Source organism: Babylonia areolata, chromosome 14 (genome assembly GCF_041734735.1).
Source record: "Babylonia areolata isolate BAREFJ2019XMU chromosome 14, ASM4173473v1, whole genome shotgun sequence".
In the NCBI taxonomy this organism is placed as follows: Eukaryota; Metazoa; Mollusca; class Gastropoda; order Neogastropoda; family Buccinidae; genus Babylonia; species Babylonia areolata.
In genome coordinates, this window is record NC_134889.1 from 19513353 (window position 1) to 19540445 (window position 27093).

At 41.4% G+C, this 27093-nt stretch overlaps 1 protein-coding gene across 5 annotated transcripts; it reads left to right on the top strand.

Moving 5' to 3' along the window:
- LOC143289527 (NADPH-dependent diflavin oxidoreductase 1-like) lies at positions 1-27093 on the top strand. 5 transcript variants are annotated; one of them, XM_076598530.1, is made up of 16 exons: positions 1-31; positions 1990-2158; positions 3686-3763; positions 4493-4590; positions 8119-8217; positions 9341-9442; positions 11361-11558; positions 13988-14109; positions 15220-15392; positions 17061-17108; positions 18719-18826; positions 19206-19404; positions 22053-22112; positions 23801-23919; positions 25399-25493; positions 26482-27093. In XM_076598530.1, exons 2-16 carry the CDS (start codon positions 2021-2023, stop codon positions 26624-26626), a joined length of 1782 nt encoding a protein of 593 aa, XP_076454645.1. In that variant the 5' UTR covers positions 1-31; positions 1990-2020; the 3' UTR covers positions 26627-27093. The 5 variants fall into 5 exon arrangements, with proteins under 5 accessions (XP_076454645.1, XP_076454641.1, XP_076454642.1 ...); XM_076598526.1 differs by lacking the exon at positions 1-31 and adding an exon at positions 162-297; XM_076598527.1 differs by lacking the exon at positions 1-31 and adding an exon at positions 181-244.

Consider the following 27093-nt stretch of genomic DNA (forward strand, 5'->3'; position numbering starts at 1 on the left):
ATCGCAAATCTGAAGAGTAAATACCTATAGAGTAAGTTCTTTTGATATTTTGTAGATATGCTTGTGCATTTTGTTCAAAATGTGCAGCAAATTCTCGTCTTTTTTTTTCACCAAAATTCGAAAGCAGCGTGTATTGCGATACTGGCCGACTGTCTGTTTACCGCATTTTGGAATAACGAACGTACGTCTGCTACGACGAATGGGAAGGCCGATGACACCGCGATTTGCCTATTGACCTCATATGGTGTGGTGTGACACTGAGCTGAGATTCAGATCAGATTTTGGTTTCTTTCGTCAGTGAGGGCGTAAAAAGTTTAATATTTCGTAAATCTTTCCCTGCCTCTTGTTCATCTCTCTCTGTCTGTGTGTGTGTGTGTGTGTGTGTCTCTCTCTCTCTCTCTCTCTCTCTCTCTATATATATATATATATACATATTTGTTTAGAGCTCTGTCTCTCCTTTCCTTCCCTGCCCCTTCCCTGTCTCTCTACTTATCTGCCAATCCCTGTGCTGGAAAAGTATGATGTAAATGAATGAATGCATGGCACCTTTACTTTTATTATTTTGATTGTGAAAATAAATTGTGAACATCATCCTTCTTGTGTATAATACTGTTACACACAAGGCCCATCACATAATATGTACACATATATACAGATGCAGACATCTATCCATATATACACATACCTACACTACACATACACACACAGGTGTGTATGCATACAGAATGAAGAGTAACAATGGCGTTGATTGACAGACACCGGTGTGGCAATGGCAGGCTATCTTTGCAGTCCTGTCTTTTCCCTGATTTGTTTAAATTTTGCATACTTCAAAAGGGGTGCAGTGGCCACAGTGAAAGACTCATTCTGTGGTGGCCAAGGAAATGCACCATCCATTGCAAACACCACATGAATTCTGTGACAGTATAGAGATGTCCAGCTCTGGTAGTCTTCCAGTATAAGACAGTCTTCATTGTGAGACAGAGCAGTGAGTATGGGCTGTGCATCGAAAAGCAAATTTAAAACAGAACTTGTCGGAAGACAGTTAGTTTCTTACCTGTCGGTGAAATACAGGTTAGTTATGGTGATAAAATGTAAAATGACTCTATAAAAACTACAAATTTATAGAGAAAGTTTATATAAAAAAAAAACCTGTTGGTTGTAAAATAAGACTCACTTTTCATAAGAGGTGTCCAGTGTTTCAGAACATAGGTCTGTTTTCAGGGTCTGTGTTAGCTGGAAGTGACATTGGAGGTGAAAGCAAAGCTTAAGGGAAGTCTAGAATGGGAAAGAAGGTCTGGGTTGGGGAATAAATGGAGTGGGTTGGGGAGTAAAATGGAGGAGTGGGGTTGGTGGGTGGGGAGGGGGTGTTGTTAGAGGAGTGAGGAAAGAAAAGGAAAGGGAGAGTAATTAGTGGTTAGAAAGGGGAGTGGGAGGGCTGGTGATGCCACTGGTCACTCTTTGTGTTGAGGCCCGCTGGGTGGAGTGTGACAAAGCAGGCAATTATGTGTGATTCTGTGTGTTTTTCGGTAGGTATCAGTAAGGCTAGTACAAGGACCCCTATCGGTCAACACTTCAACAGCCCCCACCAGTCTCACCCGTGCCAATATTGCAGTTGTGTGGCAGAACATGCCTTAACAGAACCTAAGCAGAGGCATATAGTGCAGAAATGTGAGTTAGGGGGAAATGGTGGCATGGATGCAAATGTACACAAGTGATGCATGAACATGCATGCACATGGACACATGTATACGCACACGTGTATGTTCACACACATACGCACACTCACACACAACACATGCACAAGCATGCATGCACACACACACACACACACACACGCGCGCACACACACACACACACACACACACACATACACTTTAGAAAAGAGAGAAGGGATACAATGAATTTATCATGCATGTGTTGTGCATCTATGATGCCTTGTTATTCTTTATAAAACATGTATTAAATGTATGTCTTTGAAAATGTGTGCAGAAGGAAACAGATTTGAAAGTGACAAACAGGAATGGATGGAACCAGACGTCTGCTGATTCTGTATGGCAGCCAGACAGGAACGGCTCAGGATACAGCAGAAAGACTGGGGAGAGAGGCCAAACGACGATGGTTCTCTGTCAAAGTGTCGGCACTGGATGATTATCCAGTGGTAGGGTTTTTTTTATTGTCAGTGTTGTTTGTTGACAGGAGATATTCTCTTCACCCAAACATGCCGCACAGATATATGCCTGTGTGTCTGTATCCATCAAAAACCTGATTTTGTTGGGGGGGTTTTCCATTGTTATTTTTGTATTATCTTTAACTTCAGGGGGTTTTTTTTTTTGTTATTTGCTTTGGTTGAAAAGCCTAAGAAATTAGATTTGCAGCTGTGAGAAAGAGTGCAACAGAATCTTCAAGAGACTTTGTTTCTTCTTATTTCTGATCAGCTGAAACAAGCACTGAAAATGCTTCAGGGAAGGTGTCTGTGTGTTTCTCTGTTCCTCCAGTTTACTTGCATGCAAGCTGATGATAAGTGCTAAGCACCAATGGCTTGGATTTGTTTGCCTTTGTCATTATTAGAAGAGGAAGAGCTGTTGTACTAGTTTTTTGTTCCATGTTTTTCTTTTTTCTTTTTTCTCTTCATTCAGATTTCCTCAGAAATGCCTTGTTTCAGTTTAAAGTGTTGAACAACAAGATAGAGGCTGAACTGTCAGCAGTTAAAAATTAAATGTGGAAGATGAGATTAAATGTATCGCCCTCATATTGCCCTCAACAAAAATAATACTTACGACAAGATTCTGCAACAGCAAAGATAACTAACACACAAGAACTGTAGGCTCCCAACAATGATAACACCAGCACTTTGTACTGATGTGTTTGTGGCTTATCATGCATGATTGCATATAGTGGTGTTGCCCCAGTTTATTGGAGGCACCATGGCAGAATTGGTAAGGCCTTGTACTTCTGATCCAGTGTTCATCGTTGTCAGGGATCAAGGTCCCATTTCAGCATGGTGGTATGACGGGCGCAATAGCCGAGTGGTTAAAGCGTTGGACTGTCAATCTGAGGGTCCCGGGTTCGAATCACGGTGACGGCGCCTGGTGGGTAAAGGGTGGAGATTTTTACGATCTCCCAGGTCAACGTATGTGCACACCTGCTAGTGCCTGAACCCCCTTCGTGTGTATATGCAAGCAGAAGATCAAATACGCACGTTAAAGATCCAGTAATCCATGTCAGCGTTCGGTGGGTTATGGAAACAAGAACATACCCAGCATACACACCCCCGAAAACGGAGTATGGCTGCCTACATGGCAGGGTAAAAACGGTCATACACGTAAAAGCCCACTCGTGTGCATACAAGTGAATGCAGAAGGAAAGAAGAAGAAGGAAGCATGGTGGTATGTCCTTAAGAGAGGCAGTTTACTCTGATTTTCCAAACTCCACTCAGGTGCGAAAGGGTACTTGACTTTGGCTAGGGAAGGCTAAAAGTGTGGAAGATTTCTGGGCCCTGTCTGCTTAAGTGGATGGGTGCATGACGTTGGTTGTGGACAGTTGAAACAGCAGAAGGAGAGGATTGGGCCCCGCCTTCCTATGCCAAACCCTAGACATAGCAGATGTGAAATCACTGTCCCAATGACTATAAAAGGCTATAGGACCTATATCCTTTTTTTTTTTTTTTTTTCTTTTTTTTTTGTAGAGAGAGCTGATCACGGAGCGCTTGGCGATCTTCGTGTGTGCTACCACAGGACAGGGGGACCCTCCTGACAACATGAAGGTTGGAGACTGATTGTCATGCGTGCATTAAATCTTCTGTTTGTCTGTCCTTCCATCCGTCTGTCTGTTCGTCCGTCTGTCTGAGTTGTGTTTTTCTGTGTTTGTCATTTTGACTGGACTGCTTGGTCTCTAGTTCTCCCTCACTCCCATATATATTTCTCTTCTTTTTTTTTTTTTTTAGTTTGTCTCTGCCATGACTTTGACTGCATTCCATGTGTTTCTTTCTCGCTAGCTCTCTCTGTCTGTCTCTCTCTTTCTCTCTCTCTCTTTCTCTCTCTTTCTATCTCTGTCTGTTGGTTTTTTTTGGGGGGGTGGGGTTTTTTGGTTTTTGGGTTTTTTTTTCTGTCTGTCTGTTTGTCTGTCTGTCTGTCTGTCTGTGTCAGGCTCTCTTTCTCACTCTTTGAAGCTATAGACCAACCCTGCTCTGTCTCAGTCTTGCCCTTTGTGTGTCTTTGCCTGTCTCTGTGTGTGTGTGGCCACTTCCTTCTGTTGCTTTGATCATTACATTCTCTCTGTCTCTGTCTATCAGTCTGTCTGTCTCCCCCTCTCTCTGTCTGTCTACCTGTGTTTTGCTCATTCTTTCTGTGCCCCTCAGATGTTCTTTGAGCTATGCCTCATTCTCTTCTTTGTCCTTAGCGGTTGTTCATGTCACCTTTCCCGTAGTTTCCATCTTTGTTTTCATTTAAGTGCACAATGTTATGTGCTCAAATTACGTACATGTTTGTGACAGATGTTCTGGCGCTTTCTGATGAGGAAGAACCTTCCTGCTGACTCACTGTGCAGTCTACGCTATGCAGTCCTAGGCCTTGGTGATTCGTCATATCAAAAGTGGGTTGTTGGGTAGATCAGCAGGAGAAAGAGGAAGAGAGATGCTATGATATTTCTTTGTGGTGTACGTGCGATATGTTTCTGTTTCTCTGTGTGTGTGTGCATAAATCAGGGTTTTATTATCATGATAATTGCTATCATGAGCATTTACGCCTAATCTTGGAAATAAGCCCTAGGTGTTTACAAATAGAACACATTCGTAAGTATCAAAAAGGAAAAATTGAACACAAGATCCCAAACATTATTAAAAATCATTTATCGCCCCTACCCACCCACCCCCACACACATACACCCACAACACACACAAGCACATGTGCACACACACACACACACACAAGTCATAACACACAATCATAAATAGTACACAATCAGAAAAACAACCAACAAATTCTGAAACTATGAAAACTCACTCACTCACTAATAGTCATTTCAGTTCATACTGGAAAGGGATGAGCTGGTGAGAATTATTCAGGAGGGGAGAAGGTGGGTCTTTAGACTGGATTTGAAAGATTGCAGGGAAGATGAGAGGCTGAGGAAGTTGATTCCAAAGAAAGGGGGCTTGGTACGAAAACATGCTGCATAATGCATAAGGTTCAGTGTAGGGTGTGTGCGATAGTGTGCTTCTTCTTTTTTCTTCTTTTTATCACACCAGATTTCTCTGTGTGAAATTCGGGCTGCTCTCCCCAGGGAGAGTGCGTCGCTACACTACAGCGCCACCCATTTTTTTTGTATTTTTTCCTGCGTGTAGTTTTATTTGTTTTTCCTATCGGAGTGGATTTTTCTACAGAGTTTTGCCAGGAACAACCCTTTTGTTGCCTTGGGTTCTTTTACGTGCGCTAAGTGCATGCTGCACACGTGACCTCAGTTTATCGTCTCATCCGAATGACTAGCGTCCAGACCACCACTCAAGGTCTAGTGGAGGGGGAGAAAATATCTGCGGTTCAGCCGTGATTCGAACCAGCACGCTCAGATTCTCTCGTTTCCTAGGCGGACACGTTACCTCTAGGCCATCACTCCACAGTGAGGTGCTGTGGCAGAATTGGAAAGGCGTTGGTCTTCTGATCCAGTGTTCACTAGTGATCAGGGTTCAGCATGGTGTTGTGCCCTTAGGGAACACACTTTACTTCCAGTTTTCCTCCCTCCACCCAGGTGTGAATGGGTACCTGACTTTGGTTGGGGAACGTTAACCCACTCCGGACGATGGAACGCTATAGGCAGTAAGGTAGCGTTCCAGATGATGGAATGCTATACCGGTTTCGACAATTAAAATTTTTTCCACGTTTTCCTCATGGGGTAGCATAAAAATCGCAGCTACACTGGCTATTGTGAACATGTCAAGGGTCGATGGAAAGTTTCTTCGTGAGGTTCCGTAACTATACACTCACTGGCCAGCCATCAACCTTGGTACCCCACATGGCAAGCTAATCTGCATACGTATTGAAAATGGCATCGCAGGCAATACAAGCAGAAATTTTTGGAGCAAACTTGATCACGAAAGTGGCTTTTTACTGCTGCTGAAGTGATTGAAATGCTTCAGACTGAAAGTTTCGACATCGAGGAGGAGGATGAAGACATTGAATAAAGCATCTGCAGTGAAGAAAGCTACCAGCAAGAAGGTACTGACAGTGATTCAGTTTCTGATGGCTATGAAGACAGGGAGGGGGGGTAGACGTATACATGACGTGAGAAGAGGGGTCAGTGGGTCAAGTTCATGGAGTTTCATTCAGTTACTTTGTTTTTTTGTATTTCTTGTGATTTTTTTCCAAACCCTAACAAATGGATTGGCTGCAAGGGAGAAAACTATTCGTCCGGAGTGAGTTAAAAGGGCGGAAAGAGAGGATTGGGCCCTGCCTTCGTTTGCAGAGCCCAAGAGGGGATGTAAATTTACAGCCCCCGTGTCCGTAAAATTCTGTTGTAATCTTTTTAAACATATGCCACTGATGCAGTATCTTTCAAAATATTCAATGAAGACAGGGATCACTGGGTGCATCAATGTTTTCTAAATTGAATCAGATTACTTGTGTTACTTTTATATGAAAAAAAAAAACCTGACAGGTGGTGAAGCTGAATGGTTAGAGTATAGTTCAAACCCCATGCAGTTACTTGGTCAGGGGCGGAGACTGATTTTTTTCTCATATGCCAGGAGAACAATTGTGCAGGGCTGCTTGTGCCTTCACCACCTTCATTTCCAAAAGATAGAACATCCTGCGATCCATCCCTGCGTTTGGTCATTTATGGAAACATGAACATATATAACATGCACTCTCCTCAAAACAGAATGTGGTTTTCAAGATGTCACGCGCATAGAAACCCACTCATAGATCAATAATATGCACATGGAGGGAACAACCCATGAACGCAAAAGAAGTATCAAAACATGTTGTCTGCCACACCAAAGAGAAATGATACTGGCAACTGTTGGTAGAAATACCCGGTGGGAAGAAAGTGACATGTATGTGACATGCATTGTTGTTCAGAACTTTAGGTATTATTGAAAACAATGACACAATTTTTGGTTTGGTTTGGTTTTGTAGCCAGTAAGCTCAGATTTTTTTTGTTTTGTTTTGGGTTTTTTTGTTGTTGTTTTTTGAATGCCTGAAGATTTTTTTTCCTGCAGGTTGCAGTGTTGTAGCCGATAACTTCAAGTATATTTGAAGACATTCATGATTGAATTTCTTTAAGAATTTTATCACTTTTAACTCGGATTCTTTTTTTTTTTTTTCTAATACTGTCATGGGCAAGATTATGTCCTTCAGGTAGCAGTATAATAGCCAGTAACTTCAGGTACATTTAAGACATTTACACTCAGTGTTTTAATGCTTTATATTTTTATGGCCGCTTTATATTTTTATGGCCACTCCTATTTTCCTTTTCTTAACTTAGTACTGCCATTTAGCTCCCCTGACTTTCCCCACAGACAACCTATTTGTATGGGTAAGAAATAAAATCATCAAAAACAAATGTTATAATTTATGAACTGAAAACTTCCAAACTGACCATTAACATAACGAGTATAAAACTTCCTCCCTTCTTATGATATCATACATTGAGATGAAAATATCCATACTTTTTGCTCAAAATTTGCACACGCTCATGACTTGTCAACGAATTCAGAAAAGCACAAAGAGTTTGAAACAGATTAAATTCAGAGCGTAATATAGCCACGATAGGGCCCTTTTGTCTAATTCTGTTGTCTGCCTTGTGACCGAGACAAAACTGGGTCAGAAGCCATTGTTGACACGCACTGTTCACGTGAACCGGTCACCGCAAAAATAACTAACCCTCCTGCTCATGAGCACAGCAACACACACTGCATTTATTCATGGCAGTGGAGAGTGGAAAGGTTAGTTAAGATATTCTTAGCTGATAGTGTTGTTATGCAAATTAGGTGCCACTCCAAAAATTCAAAACTATCTAAGGCCCCGATCAGGCTCCTTTGCCAGAAACAGTTGTAAGCAGTAGGGCCCCAGAGATGGTGAGTTAACGGGCTTTTTGTTTTTTGTTGTTGTAGTTGTTTTGTTCCTGCAGGTTTAACTTTGTAGCGAAAAAGCTTCACAAGCGACTGGAACAGCTGGGAGGACGTGCGGTGATGAAAGCTGGACTGTCTGATGAGCAGCACGACCTGGGGTAAGGCTTTCTTTCCTGTGGTGTGCATCTGACACTCTGACTCCCTCGCCGGGCCTCAAAACTCACTTGTTCTCTCGGCAGTGGGTTTCACTGTGGCATATCCGTCCAAGAAGTATACAGATAGATATATATATATACACTTCTGTGCATGTGGTATGCTTGACTATGTGCGTGTACGTATGTGTGTGTGTGTGTGTGTGTACACATGTTCATGTGTATGAGAATGTGTGTGTGAATAGAATAGAATAGAATATATTTTATTGTCATGAAACCGTATTGTTTATAAGACACAAGTGCAATAGTAAATGAATGAACGAATGAAAAACACACAATTAATCAGTCAGTTAATGCAGTAAATTGCAGCAGCATTCATAAACAAATTTTCCCAATCTTGTTTGTATATATTCATCATCTGTTAGCATCACCTGACTGGGAATATGTCCTGTGTTATTCGAATTTTGAATATCCTTTAAAAATTGTTGCCTTAAGGTTTTATATTTAATACAATGATCAAGAAGATGGATTTTGTCTTCCAGGATGTTACACTTGTTGCACAATCTGTCTTCTTGTGGAATATTTAAATATCTACCTTTCTCAATCTTTAGGTCATGCGCGCTTATTCTGAGTTTTGTTAAAGCTTGTCTGTGTTTTGTATCTGATATATTTAAAAGATAGGTTTCAGTTTTGTACTCTGCTACAATCGTATTGTAAAATTTTAGCTTTAATGTTTTTTCTCTTTTATCTTTCCAGTATTTGATATATTCATTTTCTAATTTTTTATACACGACGTATTTCAGTCTATGTACGCTGAATGTGAATTGATTTTTCCAAATGTGATCAAGGCCTATAATTTCGAGTATCTTTTTAACAAAAATCAACCATGGGGAAGTTGTATTTTCTTGTTGGTACATGGACTTATATATTTTGTTGATGAGGGAAGTTTCTGGTAATTGAATAATGTGAATCCAATAGGTAATAATTTGGCACATTATCTTTAAACTTATTGGGAATCTGCCCAGTTCACCTAACACAGGAAGCACCATAGATCAGGACATGTGTGTGTGTGTGTGTGTGTTCGATTTCTCTTTCGGTTTCACTTCTTTTTATTTTTTGCTTTGTTCAGGCAGGATGCTGTCATTGACCCCTGGTCAACAGAACTGTGGGAGCATTTTCTGCAGTTGTCTCCCTTACCCGCAGGTCACACCGTCATCAGTGCTGATGTCAGGTAGAGAGAAGCGATCAATTTGCTAAAATGGACGTCATGATGATGACGACAACTACTACTACTACTACTACTACCACTACTACTACTACTACTACAGCTACAACTACTAGTACTACTACTACCACCACCACTACTACTACTACTACTGCTACTGCTACTACATCTTCTACTATTTGTTATATTATTTCTTCCATGATCATTATTGAAACCCTGAAGTGAAGTGAATCCTTGCAATTTTTTTTCTTTTTTCTCTTTTCTTTTTTTTTTTTATTTTTTATTCTTTCTATTGATATTTATTTAATCAAGTGTTTGTTTGTTTGTTTGTTTATTTATGTATCTTATTTGATTTGATTTGATTTTACCTCAAGGTCTGACGAAATGTGCTGGGTTACGCTACTGGTCAGGCATCTGCTTAGCAGTTTATAATGTAGTGTATGTGGAAGTGTCCGAATGCAGTGATGCTTCCTTGAGCAACTGAACTCAACTGAACTTGCAAGTAACATTTAGTCACACTTGTTTTAGCACAGCTTTGCTTGTCATTAAAAAAAATATCATATTGTGGTTGATCTTACTCATTCCCATCTTCTGAAACTAAAGACCTTTGAAATTTCACTTGAACTAGGTATACATTGACTGAAAAAGTTGACTGCAGGCTTGCACACACACACACACACACACACACACACACGCACACGCGCACTCATGCACACACACAAACACACACACACACACACACACACACACACACACACACACACACACGCACGCACTCATGCACTCACACACATGCACGCACGCACGCACATGTGTGTGTGCTTACATATATCTGCATACACATGGAAGACCTTCTCTTTCAGCTCCCAAAAATGAAACCAAAGAGATAGGCAGAGCTACAGGACATAAGTATTTCACAGTCACTAAGAACAGTTGAGGAAATGTGTTTCCGGAAGAAGGGCTACAATCAATAGCTTAAAGCTACTGTGCTTTGAGTGAGGGAGTTCTGGTTTTGTGTGTGTGTGTGTGTGTGTGTGTTTTGTGTGGGTGCGTGTGTCTGTGTGTGTGTTACATTTCTTTTTATCCTTTTTTTGTGATCAGACAAAAAAAGTAGACAATGAAGATCAAGAGTGGCATCATTTTTCTCCACGTCCATTTGCAGTTCTAAAGCAGTTTCTCTCAAGACAGAAGTTGATGCTGCTTTAGCAAATTTCCATTTGCCTCTATAACTGATGTTTTTTCATCCTTTCTCTCAGTCTGTCTATCTCTCTGTTTCTGTCTCTGACTCTCTCTCTCTCTCTCTCTCTCTCTCTCTCTCTCTCTCTGTGTCTCTCTCTGTCTCTCTCTCCTCTTGCTGTCTCTGTCTATCTCTGTCATAGTTGATTTAAACAAATCTTTATTCAGAAAACATTAAGCATGTACACATAAACAAGACTCTCTCTCTCTCTCTCTCTCTCTCTCTCTCTCTCTCTCTCTCTCTCTCTCCAAATATATATATCTCTGTCACTGTTGGTTTAAACAAATCTTTATTCAGAAAACATTTTATATGCACATATAAACAACAGAGCAAAACAACCTATTTATATCATGCTCAAGCATGTGATGAATTACTAATTGTTTAGTTTAGTTTGACAGCTGATGAACGTTACATAAATGCAATTACGTTGAAATGAATGTTTCCCAGTTGCATATAAATGAGAGTAATCAATCTCAGTGTTTCATTTCTTTGAGCAGCCGTGGCTATGATTATACTTAAAAGGCATGAAAGTGAATATAAACATGGTCATTGTCAGATTCATTGCTCACAACAAACGGCAGAAAAGAAGTAAATAAGAACAACAACAAAAAAACAAAGAAAAAAACTACTCAATATTTTTTTTCTATGATATGATTGGGATTTAAATTTACACATGACAATGTGCAGACCGGCTTCCCGCTACCGAACAGTGTTCACAAACGACGCGGAAGAAACCCAAAGTGTTCCTGCTCCATGTGGGGACGAGAGGCCGTCTCAGGGGAGACCATTCCTGGCGTCTTTGATAGCCAATGACAGAGTGACTGCCCCTGACCACTTCCAGGATGTGCGTCTGGTTCGTCTGGACGTCAGCGGTTCCAGCATAGAGTGAGTGGTGTGATGGTTGTGATTTGAGAGTGATCAGGGACTCCAGTTTATTATTATTTAGGGGACAAAGGGGACGTTACCTACTTCCGGGAGGTTATCGGCCGTAGTACTTTCGTTTTCTCCGCGTAGGCGGATAGTAGTTTGCACAGGACAGGAATGTCAGACCCCTGCCGGAGTCTGTACTAGTTGGGTCACGGTAAGTATGTTATTTAAACGTAATTTTAGATAGAAAATTTCCTTTGTTGTTTATCCATGTTCTGACTATAGCTTCATCTAATATCCCTGACTCAAACTATGCTCTTCTGTTGCCCTTTTCCTACACAAGGGTGATCGCTTTCTGTTTGAAACTGGCGTTGTACAGTATCCTTTTTGTCTTTGGTGTATGAATCAGCATGAACAATGTGATACTGAATTGAACAACAGATGTGTTCAGACTCCAGGAGGTCATGGGATGGAATCGGAGCAGAATCATGGGAGTTGTTGTACAGTGTCGACGGGTGCAATAGCCGAGTGGTTAAAGCGTTGGACTGTCAATCTGAGGGTCCCGGGTTCGAATCACGGTGACGGCGCCTGGTGGGTGAAGGGTGGAGATTTTTACGATCTCCCAGGTCAACATATGTGCACACCTGCTAGTGCCTGAACCCCCTTCGTGTGTATATGCAAGCAGAAGATCAAATACGCACGTTAAAGATCCTGTAATCCATGTCAGCGTTCAGTGGGTTATGGAAACAAGAACATACCCAGCATGCACACCCTCGAAAACGGAGTATGGCTGCCTACATGGCGGGGTAAAAACAGTCATACACGTAGAAGCCCACTTGTGTGCATACGAGTGAACACAGAAGAAGAAGAAGAAGTTGTACAGTGTGAGTGAGCGTGCTAAATGTGATCAAGTGGTCAGATGTGTTGTCGAGTGCAGATGTGTCAGCGATCAACAGTTAAAATAGTTTTCAGACACAGAGAAGGCAAACATGCACATACATTTCCAATAGGAGGACACAGAGGTCAGATTTGAGTGAAAAAACTTGCATATTATTAGCGGAAAGTTACGATAGTGTATTTTTGGGTAATATATTCATCACTTTGTTTTGGTCTGACTTTGATTCCTAAGAAGAAGAGAAAAAATTTCCAAAGAACACAGGCAGTTCGTGCAGTTGATGAACTGCTGGGGTGTAGTTAAGCATGCTTAGAATTTTCCAGAAACCTGATTGCAAAATAAATTTTTTAAATCTGTCAGATCGTTGCCAAATTAGTGAAATTGTATTTGATTGTTCCAGTTTGTATGCTCAGTGTTGTTGTTTTCGACTTAACACATTCGATTGTCTTCCCTAACTGTACTGCCAATGTATTTCACATTTTCGATTGTCTTCCCTAACTGTACTGCCAATTTACTTCACATTTTCGATTGTCTTCCCTAACTGTACTGCCAATGTATTTATTGAGAATAAGTGGTAAATGACAAGTTAACTGTGACAGGTAATTCTAATTCTACCTCCCATCTTCCCTCACACCTTGTCGGGTGCAGTGGTTAGCTGGTTAGAGTGCTGGATTCTCAACTGAGTTTCCTGAGTTCGATCCCTGTCGCACCTGGTGGGTTAAGGATGGAGGTTTTTCTGAACCCCTTCTGTGTGTATACGCATGCAGATCAAACGTGATTGTTAAAGACCTTGTAATCCATGTCGGTGTTCGGTGGGTTAAGAAAAGAAGAACATACCTAGCATGCACACCCTCGAGAATGGAGTATGGCTGCCTACATGGCGGGGTAGAATAAAGCAGAATGGTCATACACGGAAAATGTTGCGTGTCTGTATTAGTGTGTGTGTGTGTGCATGACTGAAACCTGATTGAATGTCAGTGGAAAGAAATGATGAGTGCCTAATAGCAGCTGTCAGTTGGCTCTCACCCAGGTAGGCAAATGCAGGTTGTGAAAATGACTCTGTGTTTGTAAAGCACCTAGAACTTGGTCTCTAATCGAGAATAGGTGCAATATAAGTATCCATAATTGTCCACATTGTACCTATGAATGGACTTTTATGCGTCCATACGTGCCTGCTATTAGTATTGCTGTCGGCATGTATTTGTCCACGAAAATCAATAAGATAGATGGTGAGTTCCTGAAGTACTAGTTTGTGCCACGCTTCCCAGAGATAAAACAAAAACTAAGAAACATCCGGAAGTGAAATTCAGATTTCCCAGTTCTTAAGCGTCTCACCTCTCATTTCTTTGGTGAATGAATTCGTCAGTAAACTTCCATCATAACTGTGCTCTTTAGACAGTCTGTCTTCTTGAGTTTTGTGGAAATCATGCTGCACCCCTGATTTTAGTCATTCTGGCCCCCATGAAAACAGAAAATTGGTGTATGAGCGTGTACTGTATGTATGGCAGTTTTTAGGCAGCTGTGCTCCGTGTTCGGGGGGGGTGTGCAACAGGTACAAGCCTGGGGATGTGGTGATGGTCCAGCCGCAGAATACAGAGGAGCGGGTTCAGCAGTTTCTGACTCACATGGGTCTGGACGGCTCCCAGAAGTTCCGCCTCCAGCAGAATGACGCAGGTTTGTTTGGGGTTGTCTGTCATCCTCCTCTTCCTCCTCCTCCTCCTCCTCCTCTACTCCTCCTCCTTCTCCTCCTCTTTCTCATCCTCATGCTCTTCCTTTTCTTTTTCCTCCTCTTTCTTCTCTTTTCTTTCTCCTCCACCTTCTCCTCTTGTCCTCCTCTACCTCCTACTCCTCCTCTTCCCCCTCCCTCTCTTCTACATTCTCTTCTTACTCTTCCTCCTTTTTTTTTGTTTTTTGTTTTTGTTTGTTTTTTAATACGCCTATATGTTTTAAAGTTGGAAAGTTATTCTCTTAGTTAGATTGTTGTTAAGTTAATGTTGTGAATAGTATTGTTTTCATCCCTTTCCCTTCCCCTCCATTTTTTTTTTTTTTCTCCCCCCTTTTTTTTTTTTCATGTCTAATGTCACTTAATGTGGATAGACATTAACAAATAAAATTGAAGACACACACACACACACACACACACACACACACACACACTCACATACATACCCACACTCAGTCACACACGCGCGCGCGCGCACACACACACACACACACACAGTACTTAACACACAAACACACACATGCATATACCACCACCACACAAACCACCCATACACACACACATCAACACAACCACACACACACACACACATACACAAGTACACGACCACCCAACCCCCAAATGCCTCCATCCCCTGCCCTTCCCCCCTACACACACACACACACACACACACACACACACACACAGGCACACACACACACACACATACCCCCCCACACACACACACACACACACACACACTCACTCACTCACATACATACCCACACTCAGTTACACGTGCGCACGCGCACACACACACACACACACACACACACACACACAGTACTTAACACACAAACACACACGTGCATATACCACCACCACACAAACCACCCATACACACACACATCAACACAACCACACACACACACACACATACACAAGTACACGACCACCCAACCCCCAAATGCCTCCATCCCCTGCCCCTCCCTCCTACACACACACACACACGCACACGCACACGCACACGCACACACACACACAACCTTTTAACTAGCTATCACAACAACTGCCTGTCACAGACACACCTTTGCCAAGCAGCCTTCCCCAGCCTTGCAGCATTGAGGAAGCTGTGCGATGCTACCTGGACATCGGCAGTGTACCGCGACGCAGTTTCTTCGAGATGCTGGCTCACTTCGCTGAGGATGAACTGGAGCGGGAGAAGCTGCAAGAGTTCTGTACCCCTGAGGGACAGGTGTGTGTGTGTGTGCTGGTGCGTGCGTGCGTGCTTGTGAGTCTGTGGGTATGTGTTACTCTGTGTGTATATGTGTGTGTTTGTGTGTGTGCGTATATGTTACTTTGTGTGTGTGTGTGTGTGTATGTGCGTGTGTTTCTGTATATGTATTTTAAAATCTGCTATGTTTTGACCCAAAGCTTCGCAAAAGAAGCTGTCGCCACAATCCAGAATTTGCAACAACAAACAACAACAACAACAACAAAAACAGCAGTGTAAACCACAGTGTGTTTAGAACTGCATGTCTAGAACATTGGTTTCAGTTTAGGCATATGGGTATCTACTTCTCTGCTAAAATGATGAGTACCTATACGGGGTTTTTTTTGTCTGCCTTGACTGTTGTGGTCATCTTTTACTGCATACTGGTATCTACTTCTCTGCAGAAGTGATGAGTACCTATACTTTTTTTTATCTGCCTTGACTGTTGTAGTGTATCTTTTACTGCACACTGGGTTTGATAGGGGTAAGATAAATGTGACCTGGATGGATACTGAAGGGACTGGTTTTCAACATTTCTGCTGTGGTCAATAGATGATAGTGATGAGGATTGGGACGACGGCAGAGTCAGTAATGGTGTTCAAATGTGTGAGAGTGATATTAGCAGAGGATTACTTCTTCTTCTTCCTCTTCGTTCGTGGGCTGCGACTCCCACATTCACTCATATACACAAGTGGGCTTTGACCGTTTTTACCCCTGCCATTGTTGGCAGCCATACTCTGTTTTCGGAGTGGGGGTTGAGGGGAGAATAGTGGACCACTGAACACCAAAATGACTCAGCGGCAGTGCAGGGCCTCCTCTGGTGTGTGGCTTAATGGCGACCTGACATTGATAGCTGTCTTTTGGACTGCTGGAAATAGAACTGCCTTGTCTTTGTGAAAGCGACGGGCGCAATAGCCGGGTGGTTAAAGCGTTGGACTTTCAATCTGAGGGTCCCGGGTTCGAATCACGGTGACGGTGCCTGGTGGGTAAAGGGTGGAGATTTTTACGATCTCCCAGGTCAACATCTGTGCAGACCTGCAAGTGCCTGAACCCCCTTCGTGTGTAAACGCATGCAGAAGATCAAATACGCACATTAAAGATCCTGTAATCCATGTCAGTGTTCGGTGGGTTATGGAAACAAGAACATACCCAGCATGCACCCCCCCGAAAGCGGAGTATGGCTGCCTACATGGCGGGGTAAAAACGGTCATGCACGTAAAAGCCCACTCATGTACATGTGAGTGAACGTGGGAGTTGCAGCCCACGAACGCAGAAGAAGAAGAAGAAGTCTTTGTGAAAGCGTGACATGTGTCCATATTTTCCACCATGATTGGGCACGGCGTTTCATTTGGGGTGAGGGGTGTGGGGAGAGAGTTATGATGTTCAAGCTAAAAAGTTCTGTTGTTATTGTGTCATGAATTTGAAACTAAAAATGAAGATCTTTTTAGCAAAAGCAGTGTGGGGTTTTGTTGTTGTTGTTGTTGTTTTGTGTGTGTGTGTTTTGGAGAACGTGAACAATGAAAAGATAAGGGAGTTTGTGTGTGTTTGTGTACATGAATGCATTTGCTTGTTTGTGTGTGTTATTGAGTGTGTGTGTGTGTGTGTGTGTGCGCGCGCACACACTAATGGCCTATGCCGTCTCGGTTGCAGGACGACCTCTTTTCCTACTGTAACAGAGTGCGGAGAACAATACTGGAGGTGAGTTGTTGATTGTAGATATATATATATATAGAGAGAGAGAGAGAGAGAGAGACACTTTTGATGATTTGGCACTTTAATTTCCGTCCAGGAGCACTTTTTTTGCACACTAGAAGGGGTAGGAAAATTCCGTCTTGGGGCACTGAAGGGGTTAATCTGGAAGATGCATCTTATTATCCAAAGCACCATGTGGTCAGTACAGTTTGGTAATACAGCAACCGCTGTGCCTTGCAGTTTCAGTTTCAGTTTCAGTAACTCAAGGAGGCGTCACTGCGTTCGGACAAATCCATATACGCTACACCACATCTGCCAAGCAGATGCCTGACCAGCAGCGTAACCCAACGCGCTTAGTCAGGCCTTGAGACAAAAAATTTTTTTTTTAAATAATAATAAAAAAAATAATAAATAAATAAATAAATAAATAAATAATAATTATGATATTAAAAAAAATAATAATAATAAAATAAAATAAAATAAAAAGTAGTAGTAATGAAAATAATAATGAAATAATAATAATAATAATAAATAAATAAATAAGACAACAATGATGATAAATAAGCAAATAAATGCAAAACATGAAGACACACACTCACACATACACCCACACATGCATAACAGACATGCACCAAACACTCAGTTTCACAGATATGAAAGCACAGTCAAACACACATAAACGTACATGAGCTCCAACACACACAAAACACACACACACACATCCACACATCACCCTGCACCTCCTCCACCCCCCTCCTCCACACACTCATTTCTAGTCTATGTATCGCAGCTTCCACGGCACACTCACACAAACACACACACACACACAAACACACACACACACACAAAAACGCCTTGCATATACTGTTGAGTTCAACAAACTGCAACCTCTCGCCCTTAGTGTCAGGTTTATTGATGCTTTCATCGGATGTATCTTGAATGAATGAATGAATGATATGGATAGTGCCTATCCTTGGTTGGAGACCAATCTCGAAGCACTTTACAAACTCAAGGTCATTTGCACAACAGGCTGCCTACCTGTGTCATTTGATCAGATTTCAGGCACGCAAAGTACACATTCAGATAGACATGTCACATTTTACGTGTATGACCGTTTTGTTTATTTACCCCGCCATGTAGGCAGCCATACTCCATTTTCAGGGGTGTGCTTGTTGGGTATGTTCTTGTTCCATAACTCGCTGAATGCTGACATGGGTTACAGGATCTTTGACATGCGTATCTGATCTTCTGTGTGTGTATACACACGAAGGTGATTCAGGCACTAGGAGGTCTGCACGTATCTTCTTCTTCTTCTTCTGCGTTCACTCGTATGTACACGAGTGGGCTTTTACGTGTATGACTGTTTTTACCCCGCCATGTAGGCAGCCATACTCCGTTTTCGGGGGTGGGATGCACGTATGTTGACTTAGGAAAAATCTCCACCCTTTACCCTCCAGGCGCTGTTACCGAGATTCGAACCCTGGACCCTCAGATTGAAAGTCCAGCGCTTTAACCACTCAGCTGTTGCACCCGTGCATGCTTATATTTGTCTCCCCGTTACCTCTTCTACCCTCCCACCCCCACCCCCACCCCCCACCCCTTTTCCATGTGTCCAGGTGATGCAGGATTTTCATCAGACGAGTAAACGTGTACCGTTGGACTACCTGTTTGACCTCATCCCTCCGTTGCAACCTCGGGCCTTTTCCATTGCATCCTCCCCTCAGGTAAAGCTCTATGTGTATGTGTGTAGGTTTGTGCATGTGCGTGTGGGTAGGGGGGGGATTCAGTGGCAGTAATCCTGTGCCACTCATTCTGAGTCGCCCATATACACAGAGCTACACCTGGGTTCATCAGTCACAGTCCCAACTTCGGCAGTCAGCAGGGAACCATCGATGTTAGGTCGCCAGGAGGCCACACTCCACAGGAGACCCTGCACTTGCTGCTGAGTCACTTCAGCGGTGTTCAGTTGTGCCTGTTCTGATTTAATGTACATTGGACATCTCTTGATAAACCCCCTGTTGATGACAATTGATTAATCACTCACTTGTGGAGCCAGACTGATTGATTTTTTTTTTTTTTTTTTTTTTTTTTTAAATAACCCAGGCCCATCCTCGTGAAGTCCACATACTGATGGCGGTGGTGAAGTACCGCACCAAACTGCAAAGCCCTCGACAGGGCGTCTGCTCCACCTGGCTGGCGTCCTTGACCCCTGACCTCGGCATCAGGATCCCCGTCTGGGTCAAGGCCGGCACCATCGCTTTCCCCCAGGACCCGGCGACCCCTGTGGTCATGGTTGGCCCAGGTGAGACGTTGTTCAGGGCGAAGTGTTGATTTGTTGGTTGGTTGGTTGGTTGTTCTGTTGGAGGGCGGAGGGTGTGTTGTTGTTTGGGAGTATGTGTATGTGTGTGTGTGTGAAGGAAGGGGGGTGTTGCTGTTTGGGAGTATGTGTGTGTGTGTGTATGTGTGTGTGTGTGTGAAGGAAGGGGGGTGAGGGGGGATGACAGCAGGTGGGGGAGGATGCTGAATCGTTATGGAGCTTTTTGTTTTGATTGGGGTTGGTTCGTTGGTTTGCTTGGATGAAGGTTGTTGGGGGGGGGAGGGGTGCTGTATTTTGGGGTCATTTATTTTTTTTACAGGGTGGTTGAGCAGGGGGTGGGTGGGGGTTGTTTGGAGGTTTTTGACTCGCTTGTGTAAACAAAAGTGAGTATGTTTTAACCTGGTGTTCGGTTGTCTGTGTGTGTGTGTGTCTGTGTGTCCGTGGTAAACTTTAACATTGACATTTTCTCTTCAAATACTTTGTCAGTTGACACCAAATTAGGCATAAAAATAGGAAAAATTCAGTTCTTTCCAGTCATCTTGTTTAAAACAATATTGCACCTCTGGGATGGGCACAAAAAAATTTAAAAAAAGAAGCCAAATTATATGCAAACTGCATTTACTGTTATATTTATATTTTTTTTATTCTCTAAACTTGGCACTTTGATCTGATATTCTGACACAACAACAAGAGCAGTCATTATTATCATTTTTTGTTCAAACAGGAACTTCTTTTGCTAAGCATGGAAGTTTTATTTATTTTGCAAACGTTTTGGTGCAGATAGTAAAGAAGGGAAATTAATCTGTAAATAATGCTAGGGTTTCTCATCTTAAACATTACATTTTGAAATTATACTAAACACATAAAAAGCTTGTGTGTTTTACTCTCAGTGTACAGGGCTTTCACTGTGTTCATTCGCCCAAGTGGTCTTTTTCGGAAAATACTAAAATCAATACGACGACTGGACTTTATAGATCTATTGGCTGAGCCCTGAAGGTCATGGGCAAAAATCAATTGCATACACATTTTTATATACATTCAAAGCGCGTGCTCATATTCTTCACGAACGCGAACAACGCCATTTTGTTTCAAGTTGTTGACCTGCCCGTTCAATCCTATATTCAATGGACAATACACGATAACATGTGATGGAAAGTTGGAGGAGGAGACCTTTAAATATTTATTCAGAGAAAGATTTGTGAACCCCTCATAACTTACTGGATTATGCCCCAAACTGCCATAAAAATATCCACAGAATCAGTCGGAATTCACAGTTAAAAATTGTAAACCATGCAAGGTAATACCCTTGAATTGATGAAACGAAAAAATTTCCAGTCTTGACTTTTCTCAAAATGAAGTCCTTTTCACTTCATACGACGTTTAGAAGCACTTGTACTTGGCTCTACATGTTATTAGTTTAACAAAATACTAAATTTTCATATCAACTTTAAAACTATAAAACTAGAATGAACATAAAAGAGAAATTGAATCAACCGTGTCGTACTACATTCCCAGCTGGTGTAATTAAACTTGTACATCTATCAAGATCTAGAGAAAACGGCTAAATGTTGCAGTGTGATTGCGGCAATAGCCATGTCTCCTTTTCCGTGGACTTAAAAAGAATTTTTTATTGCCCTTAAAGATTTTTTTGAATGCCCAAGATACACCAGAATAATATGATTTAAACAGCATTCTCACTGCAAATACTGCAATTGATTTATTGCCCTTTAAAAAATGTATGTTCAAATATTAAATTTTAGAACGTCAGTTAAGGAGCCACAATAGTGTAATGGGTAAGACAGTTTCTTCTCACCTGAACACGCGGGGTTCGAATCTGGTTAGGACTTTTTTTCTTTTTTCTTTTTTTTCTTTTTTCTATTTTCTTGCCTTGCCTCTCTTGTTTGTTTTGTTTTCATCCTTTTGTTTTAGAGTTCTACATGATTATGAAAGTTGGGTGTGAAAGCTTTTTTATTTGCTTTCTGCATGAGATTTAGCTATATGATGACTACATTTATTATTGTGTGTGTGTTACATATTATATATCATTATCAGTATTAGTAGTATTGGTACTGTTGTTGTTGTTGTTGTTATTCTTGTTGTTATCATTATTACTATTGTTGTCATGCCCCATGATTTCTGTTTTTCCATTCACATTGCTCATTGTCTGCATGTGTATGTGTGTGTGTGTGAGTATGTGTATGTATGTGTATGTGTATATTATGTGTATGTATGTGTGAGTATGTGTATATGTGGTAAATGTGTCTGCATAATATATGTGTTTGTGTGTGTATATGTGTGTGTATGTGTGAGTATGTATATATGTATATCAGTATCTGTATCTGTACCTCTCTCACTCTCTCTCGCTCTCTCTCTCTCTCTCTCTCTCTCTCTGTATATATATATATATATATATATATATATATATATATATATATATATATATATATCCATCTGTCTATCTGTAATCTATCTGTCTGTCTATTTATCTATTTATCTATCTATCTACACACACACACACACACACACACACACACACACACACAGTGTGAGTGAGTGAATGTGTCTGCATGTGTGTATGTGTGTCGGCATGTGTGTGTGTGTCTGTAAGTTTATGCTTTTTTTCTCTCTTCCAGGTACAGGAGTGGCTCCCTTCAGAAGTTACATTCATGAGAGGGCAGCTTCAGGATTTGGAGGTCAGAGAATAGATAACATTTGTGTATGTATGTATGTATGTGTTAGTGGGTGGTGAGTCGATTTTCCTGTTGTGCGGAGAAGCTGGCAGCAGCTGTCGAGCTCTGCTACAATGTGAACAAGAAAGGCAAAGCCTTCAAGACTTACTTGTCATACACACTGAAAAGAAGAAGAAAAAGAAAAAAAAACTTATAAGAATTAGTTTGTTGAAATGTGTTCTCTATTCGTTAATATAATCATATAAAGATTTGCGTTTAAAAAAGAAAAAAAAAAAAGACTTCTAAGCAGATTCGAACCCAGGATGTTCAGGTCAAGAACAAGTGGTTTTGTGCACTGCGCCAACACAGCATTCAATGGTGACGTTAAAAAATTATTATTTAAGCATATACACTTAGCAGAATCAATCGAGAATGGTAACCGAAGTGAAAATGCCGTTTAAATCATGCTCTTTTGGTATATCTTGGGCATTTTAAGAATTTCTTTCAAGTCCAAGGTAAAGGAGACGTTCCCATTGCCTGAAACACACTGCAATATGTGTCTGATATTTATAGATCTGCAGAAATCTGTGTTTGACAAGCATCGAAAGTACGACACCATCCATTCAATTTCTCTTTTCTATTCATTCTAGTTAATTCTTTTGAATTCGGCAGTAAAAGAGACGTTGCCGTCGTGTCAGGCTTTGCAACATGTTGTCAAGACCTGCACAAACCAGTGTTGACGAGGTTGACCTTAGTGAAACAGTCGATTCAAATTTTCTTTTATGTTCATTCTAATTGATTCAGTGTCCACTTTAGAATATTCATATGCAGTAAACATGTCAATACTGTATGTGCTCTGTCCAGAATTTGTATTTCTTTGCTTTTAATTGCGAACAAGAAGAACGTGGTCTTACTACAAGACGTTCGGGCAGCTGCAAAGGGGTAACAGCGTTTTCGGAATCCAGAAACAGCATCAATGAAATAAAATGATTTGGAAATACTGTTAAAATCGGGAGACATACAACCTATTATTGGTATGACTGTGAAGATTTTTTTTCCTACTATGTTTAAGCCAAATTTGGTATTGGTAGACAAAGTATTTCCAGAGAAAATGGCAATGTTAAAGTTTACCACAGACACACAGACACACACATATACACACAGAGACTCACACACACAGACAACCAAACGCCAGGTTATAACATAAACTCACTTTGTTTACACAAGTGTGTCAAAATTGATGTTTATCGTGATCCCTCATTGTCAACTGAAGTCGCATATGGCGGTGGACTGTCGTGTCGACTAAAGTGGCCTGCGGTGGCAGAAGAGTAAAGCTGTAATTTGGGTGGTGGTTTGGGTGAAGAGACTTGCAGTAACAGTGTGGTGTGTAAGTGACATGATAGAAACTGGTGCAGGGAGTTATCTGTTCTTTGGCTGTCGTGATGTGCATGGAAACTGTATCTGTTGCAGGGAGTTATCTGTTCTTTGGCTGTCGTGATGTGCATGGAAACTGTATCTGTTGCAGGGAGTTGTCTGTTCTTTGGCTGTTGTAGTATGGGTAGAAACTTTATCTGTTTGCAGGGAGTTATCTGTTCTTTGGCTGTCATGGTGTGGAGTTACAGGGAGTTGTCTTTTCTTTGGCCATGGTTGTGTGGATAGAAACTGTATCTGTTGGCCATCATTGTGTGGATTTAAACTGTATCTGTTTGCAGGGAGCTATCTGTTCTTTGGCTGCCGTGGCGCGGACAGGGATTTCTATTGCCGCCGGGAGTGGGAAGCCCTCGAACAGAAGAACATGCTGACCTTGTTCACAGCCTTCTCAAGAGATCAGGTTTGTGGCTGACAGAGGAAAGGTCAGATCAAGACAGTGAATGATTCAACACCTTGTACCCCATCCAGTTGAGAAAGCGAAACTTCACGTGCCCCCAGCAAAATGGAAATACCCGTACTTGGTCCAAGGGAAGTGACTGGGTGTTATGGATAAATCAGTACTTGGGGTACAAGGTGTTAAAGAATGGATAAAAACTGGTGGTGGTGGTGGTGGTGATAATGGTTGTTTGTGTGTGTGCTGCGATACGTAGCCTAGAAATGAGTGCGTGGAGGAGGGGGGGAGGGTCGCGGGGGTGCAGGGTAGTGTGTGTGTGTTGGGGCTCGTGTACGTTTATGTGTATTTGTTTGTGCTTTCATATCTGTGAAACTGCATGTTTGTTGCATATCTGTTATGGATGTGTGTGAATGTGTGTCTGCATGTTTTACATTTTTTTGCTTATTTATCAGCATTATTGTCTTTTTATTTTATGTTCATTTACTGTTATTGTTATGATTCTTTTTTTTTTCCTCAAGGCCTGACTAAGCGCGCTGGGTTACGCTGCTGGTCAGGCATCTGCTTGGCAGATGTGGTGTATAGCATATATGGATTTGACCAAACGCAGTGATGCCTCCTTGAGCTACTGATACTGATACTGTGTGTATGTGTGTAGTCACCTGTATAAATGTGTGAGTGCAGTTGTCTTCTTTCTTTGTGTCTTTGTGTGTGTGTGTGTGTGTGTGTGTGTGTGCACCGGTATAAATGCGTGTGTGGTTGTCCTTTTTCTTTATGCGTGTCTTTGAGTATGTCACATACATGTGAGTGTGGTCATCTCCTGTGTGTTTGTGTACATTCTTTAAGTGTGAGTGTGATTGCCACTTCACTTTGTGTATTTGTGGGATGTGTTGGGTTTTTTTTTCCCCCCTATTTTGTGTGTCTTCAGTGAGAACAGTCACTGTGAAAGGCGTGTGACATTAAAACTCTGTCAGCATGTGACATGAGAACAAAAGGCACAGGCAGTTGGGAAAAAAAAAATTTTTGGGGGGGGTGGGGTTGTGAGGGGGGGGGGGGTGTTTTATTTTCTGCGGGCATATCAGTACAATTTATTCTCTGAAGGACAACCATTACCAGTTACGTTTTTGGTGTTTGCATATATTTGTGTACAAAAGTGAACTTGTGCGTTTGAGTAAGATTAGCCTTTAATATATGCTTGTTTTTTTTTTTTTTTGTTTTTTTTTCGTTTTGAGTGTGCTTGTGTGTTGTTTTTTGTGTGTGTGCATGTGTGTATGTGTGTGTTTGTGTTTGTGTGAATTTGTTTTACTTTTCTGTCTGCATTTGAACGAATGTGTGGGTCTGTGAGAGTGTGTTTATGTGTGTACATGTGTTTGTTTTGTGTATGGGAGGGAGGGTTGGTGGGGGGGTGCATGTATCATTAGTGTGTTTTCCCAGGAAATTACTGATACAGATTTCACATTAGACTGTCTCGTTTCTTTCTTGATGTAGGAAGCGAAAATCTACGTCCAGGACCGTATCCTAGAAAACGGGGAGTTGATATGGAGACTGCTTCAGGAAGAGGCGGCCTCCTTCTTCATCGCAGGGTGAGACCCTTGACTTGTCTATACAGCCATGTACATCAGTGAACATGTATAATTGACAGCCAGGTACATCAGTGAATATATTCATGTATAATGGATAGCCATATATGTCAATGAACATGTATAATTGATGGCCATGTACATTAGTGAATATGTATGTGTAATCGATAGGCATGTGCATCAGTGAACATGTATAATTGACAGCCATGAACATCAGTGAATATACATGTATAATTGATAGGCATGTGCATGAGTGAACATGCATAATTGATAGCCATGTACATCAGTGAACATGTATAATTGATAGCCATGTGCATCAGTAAACATGTATAATTAATAGGCATATGCATCAATGAACATGTGTAATTGATAGGCATGGACATCAGTGAACATGTATAATCATTAATTGACAGGCATGTGCATCAGTGAACATGTACAATTGATAGGCATATGCATCAGTGAACATGTATAAATGATAGCCATGAACATACCCATGTACATCAGTGAATATGTATAATTGATAGCCATGCACATCAGTGGCTAGGTATGATAGATACTATCTTTATGAAGTTATTTTATAACAAAACTATATGTTGTGACCTGTGCATGCGGTTTTTTTTGTGTGTTTTTTTTTTTCACTATCATGTTGTTGTGTTGTTGTATGTTATAACTGATACTGTGACAGACATATATATTATATATATATAAATTATGTTTTTTTGTTTGCTTTTTTTTATATAAATCTGTGTGTATGTGTAAAGTTTTGAATGTAAGTCTTGAATAACTCATGAGAGACAAACACCCCTCCCATTTTTATGCAACAGTCTGGAATGCCTGAGTAATATATTTGTGCAATTGTCTTGTGATGAGATTAATCAATGTGTATTTTTATTCAAATTTTCTTCTTTTTTTTTTTTTTTTTTAATCAGATCTATTCAGTTTATCCAGATTTCTTCTATAAACCTGACCCATGGTATGGTGCCATTCACAGCAATGCCAAGCGAATGCCTGACGATGTGCGAGCCATCGTCAAAACGGTCATTCAACAACAGGGGCAAAGATCAGAACCGGAGGCCGACGCCTACCTGCAGTCACTGGAACGAAGCCGACGCTGGCAACTGGAAGCCTGGTCTTGACCGTGACCTTGACCCTGCCTTACTGGGTGGTCGATACATGTTGTTTGATTGGTCAGACGAAGGAGCAGCATTTATTATTATATCTCAGGTTTTGATTTTGTGTGTCTGGGACATGTGGAGAGAATGTTCTTGTACTCAAAGAAGTATAAACAAAATGTTTTAGGGAGGGAAAAAAAAAATGTTTAGGGAGTTGTCTGGGAGGGCGGAAAATTAGAGGTGATGGGGACAGAACCATAGTAGTATTGTTGAAATTGTAGAGGAATCATAACTCCAAATTCAAAGGAAATTAGAAATATGCATGTTTGCTCAAGGGGGTGTGGGGTTATACTGTCACTGCCATACTCGGATTTATTTCGTCATGTACTATCAAAAACTAAGAAAAAGAATTATCTAAGATTACAAACACACACATGTACGTATACTCTATTTCTCTCTCTCTCTCTCTCACACACACACTCTCTCTCTCT

Bases quoted from the DNA above. Each gene is read 5' to 3' on its own strand.
- LOC143289527 (XM_076598530.1), top strand. From the start codon at position 2,021: ATGGATGGAACCAGACGTCTGCTGATTCTGTATGGCAGCCAGACAGGA. The intron at 2,159-3,685 runs GTAGGGTTTTTT...TTTTTTTTGTAG, and splicing joins CACTGGATGATTATCCAGTG to AGAGAGCTGATCACGGAGCG. The intron at 3,764-4,492 runs GTTGGAGACTGA...TGTTTGTGACAG, and splicing joins ACCCTCCTGACAACATGAAG to ATGTTCTGGCGCTTTCTGAT.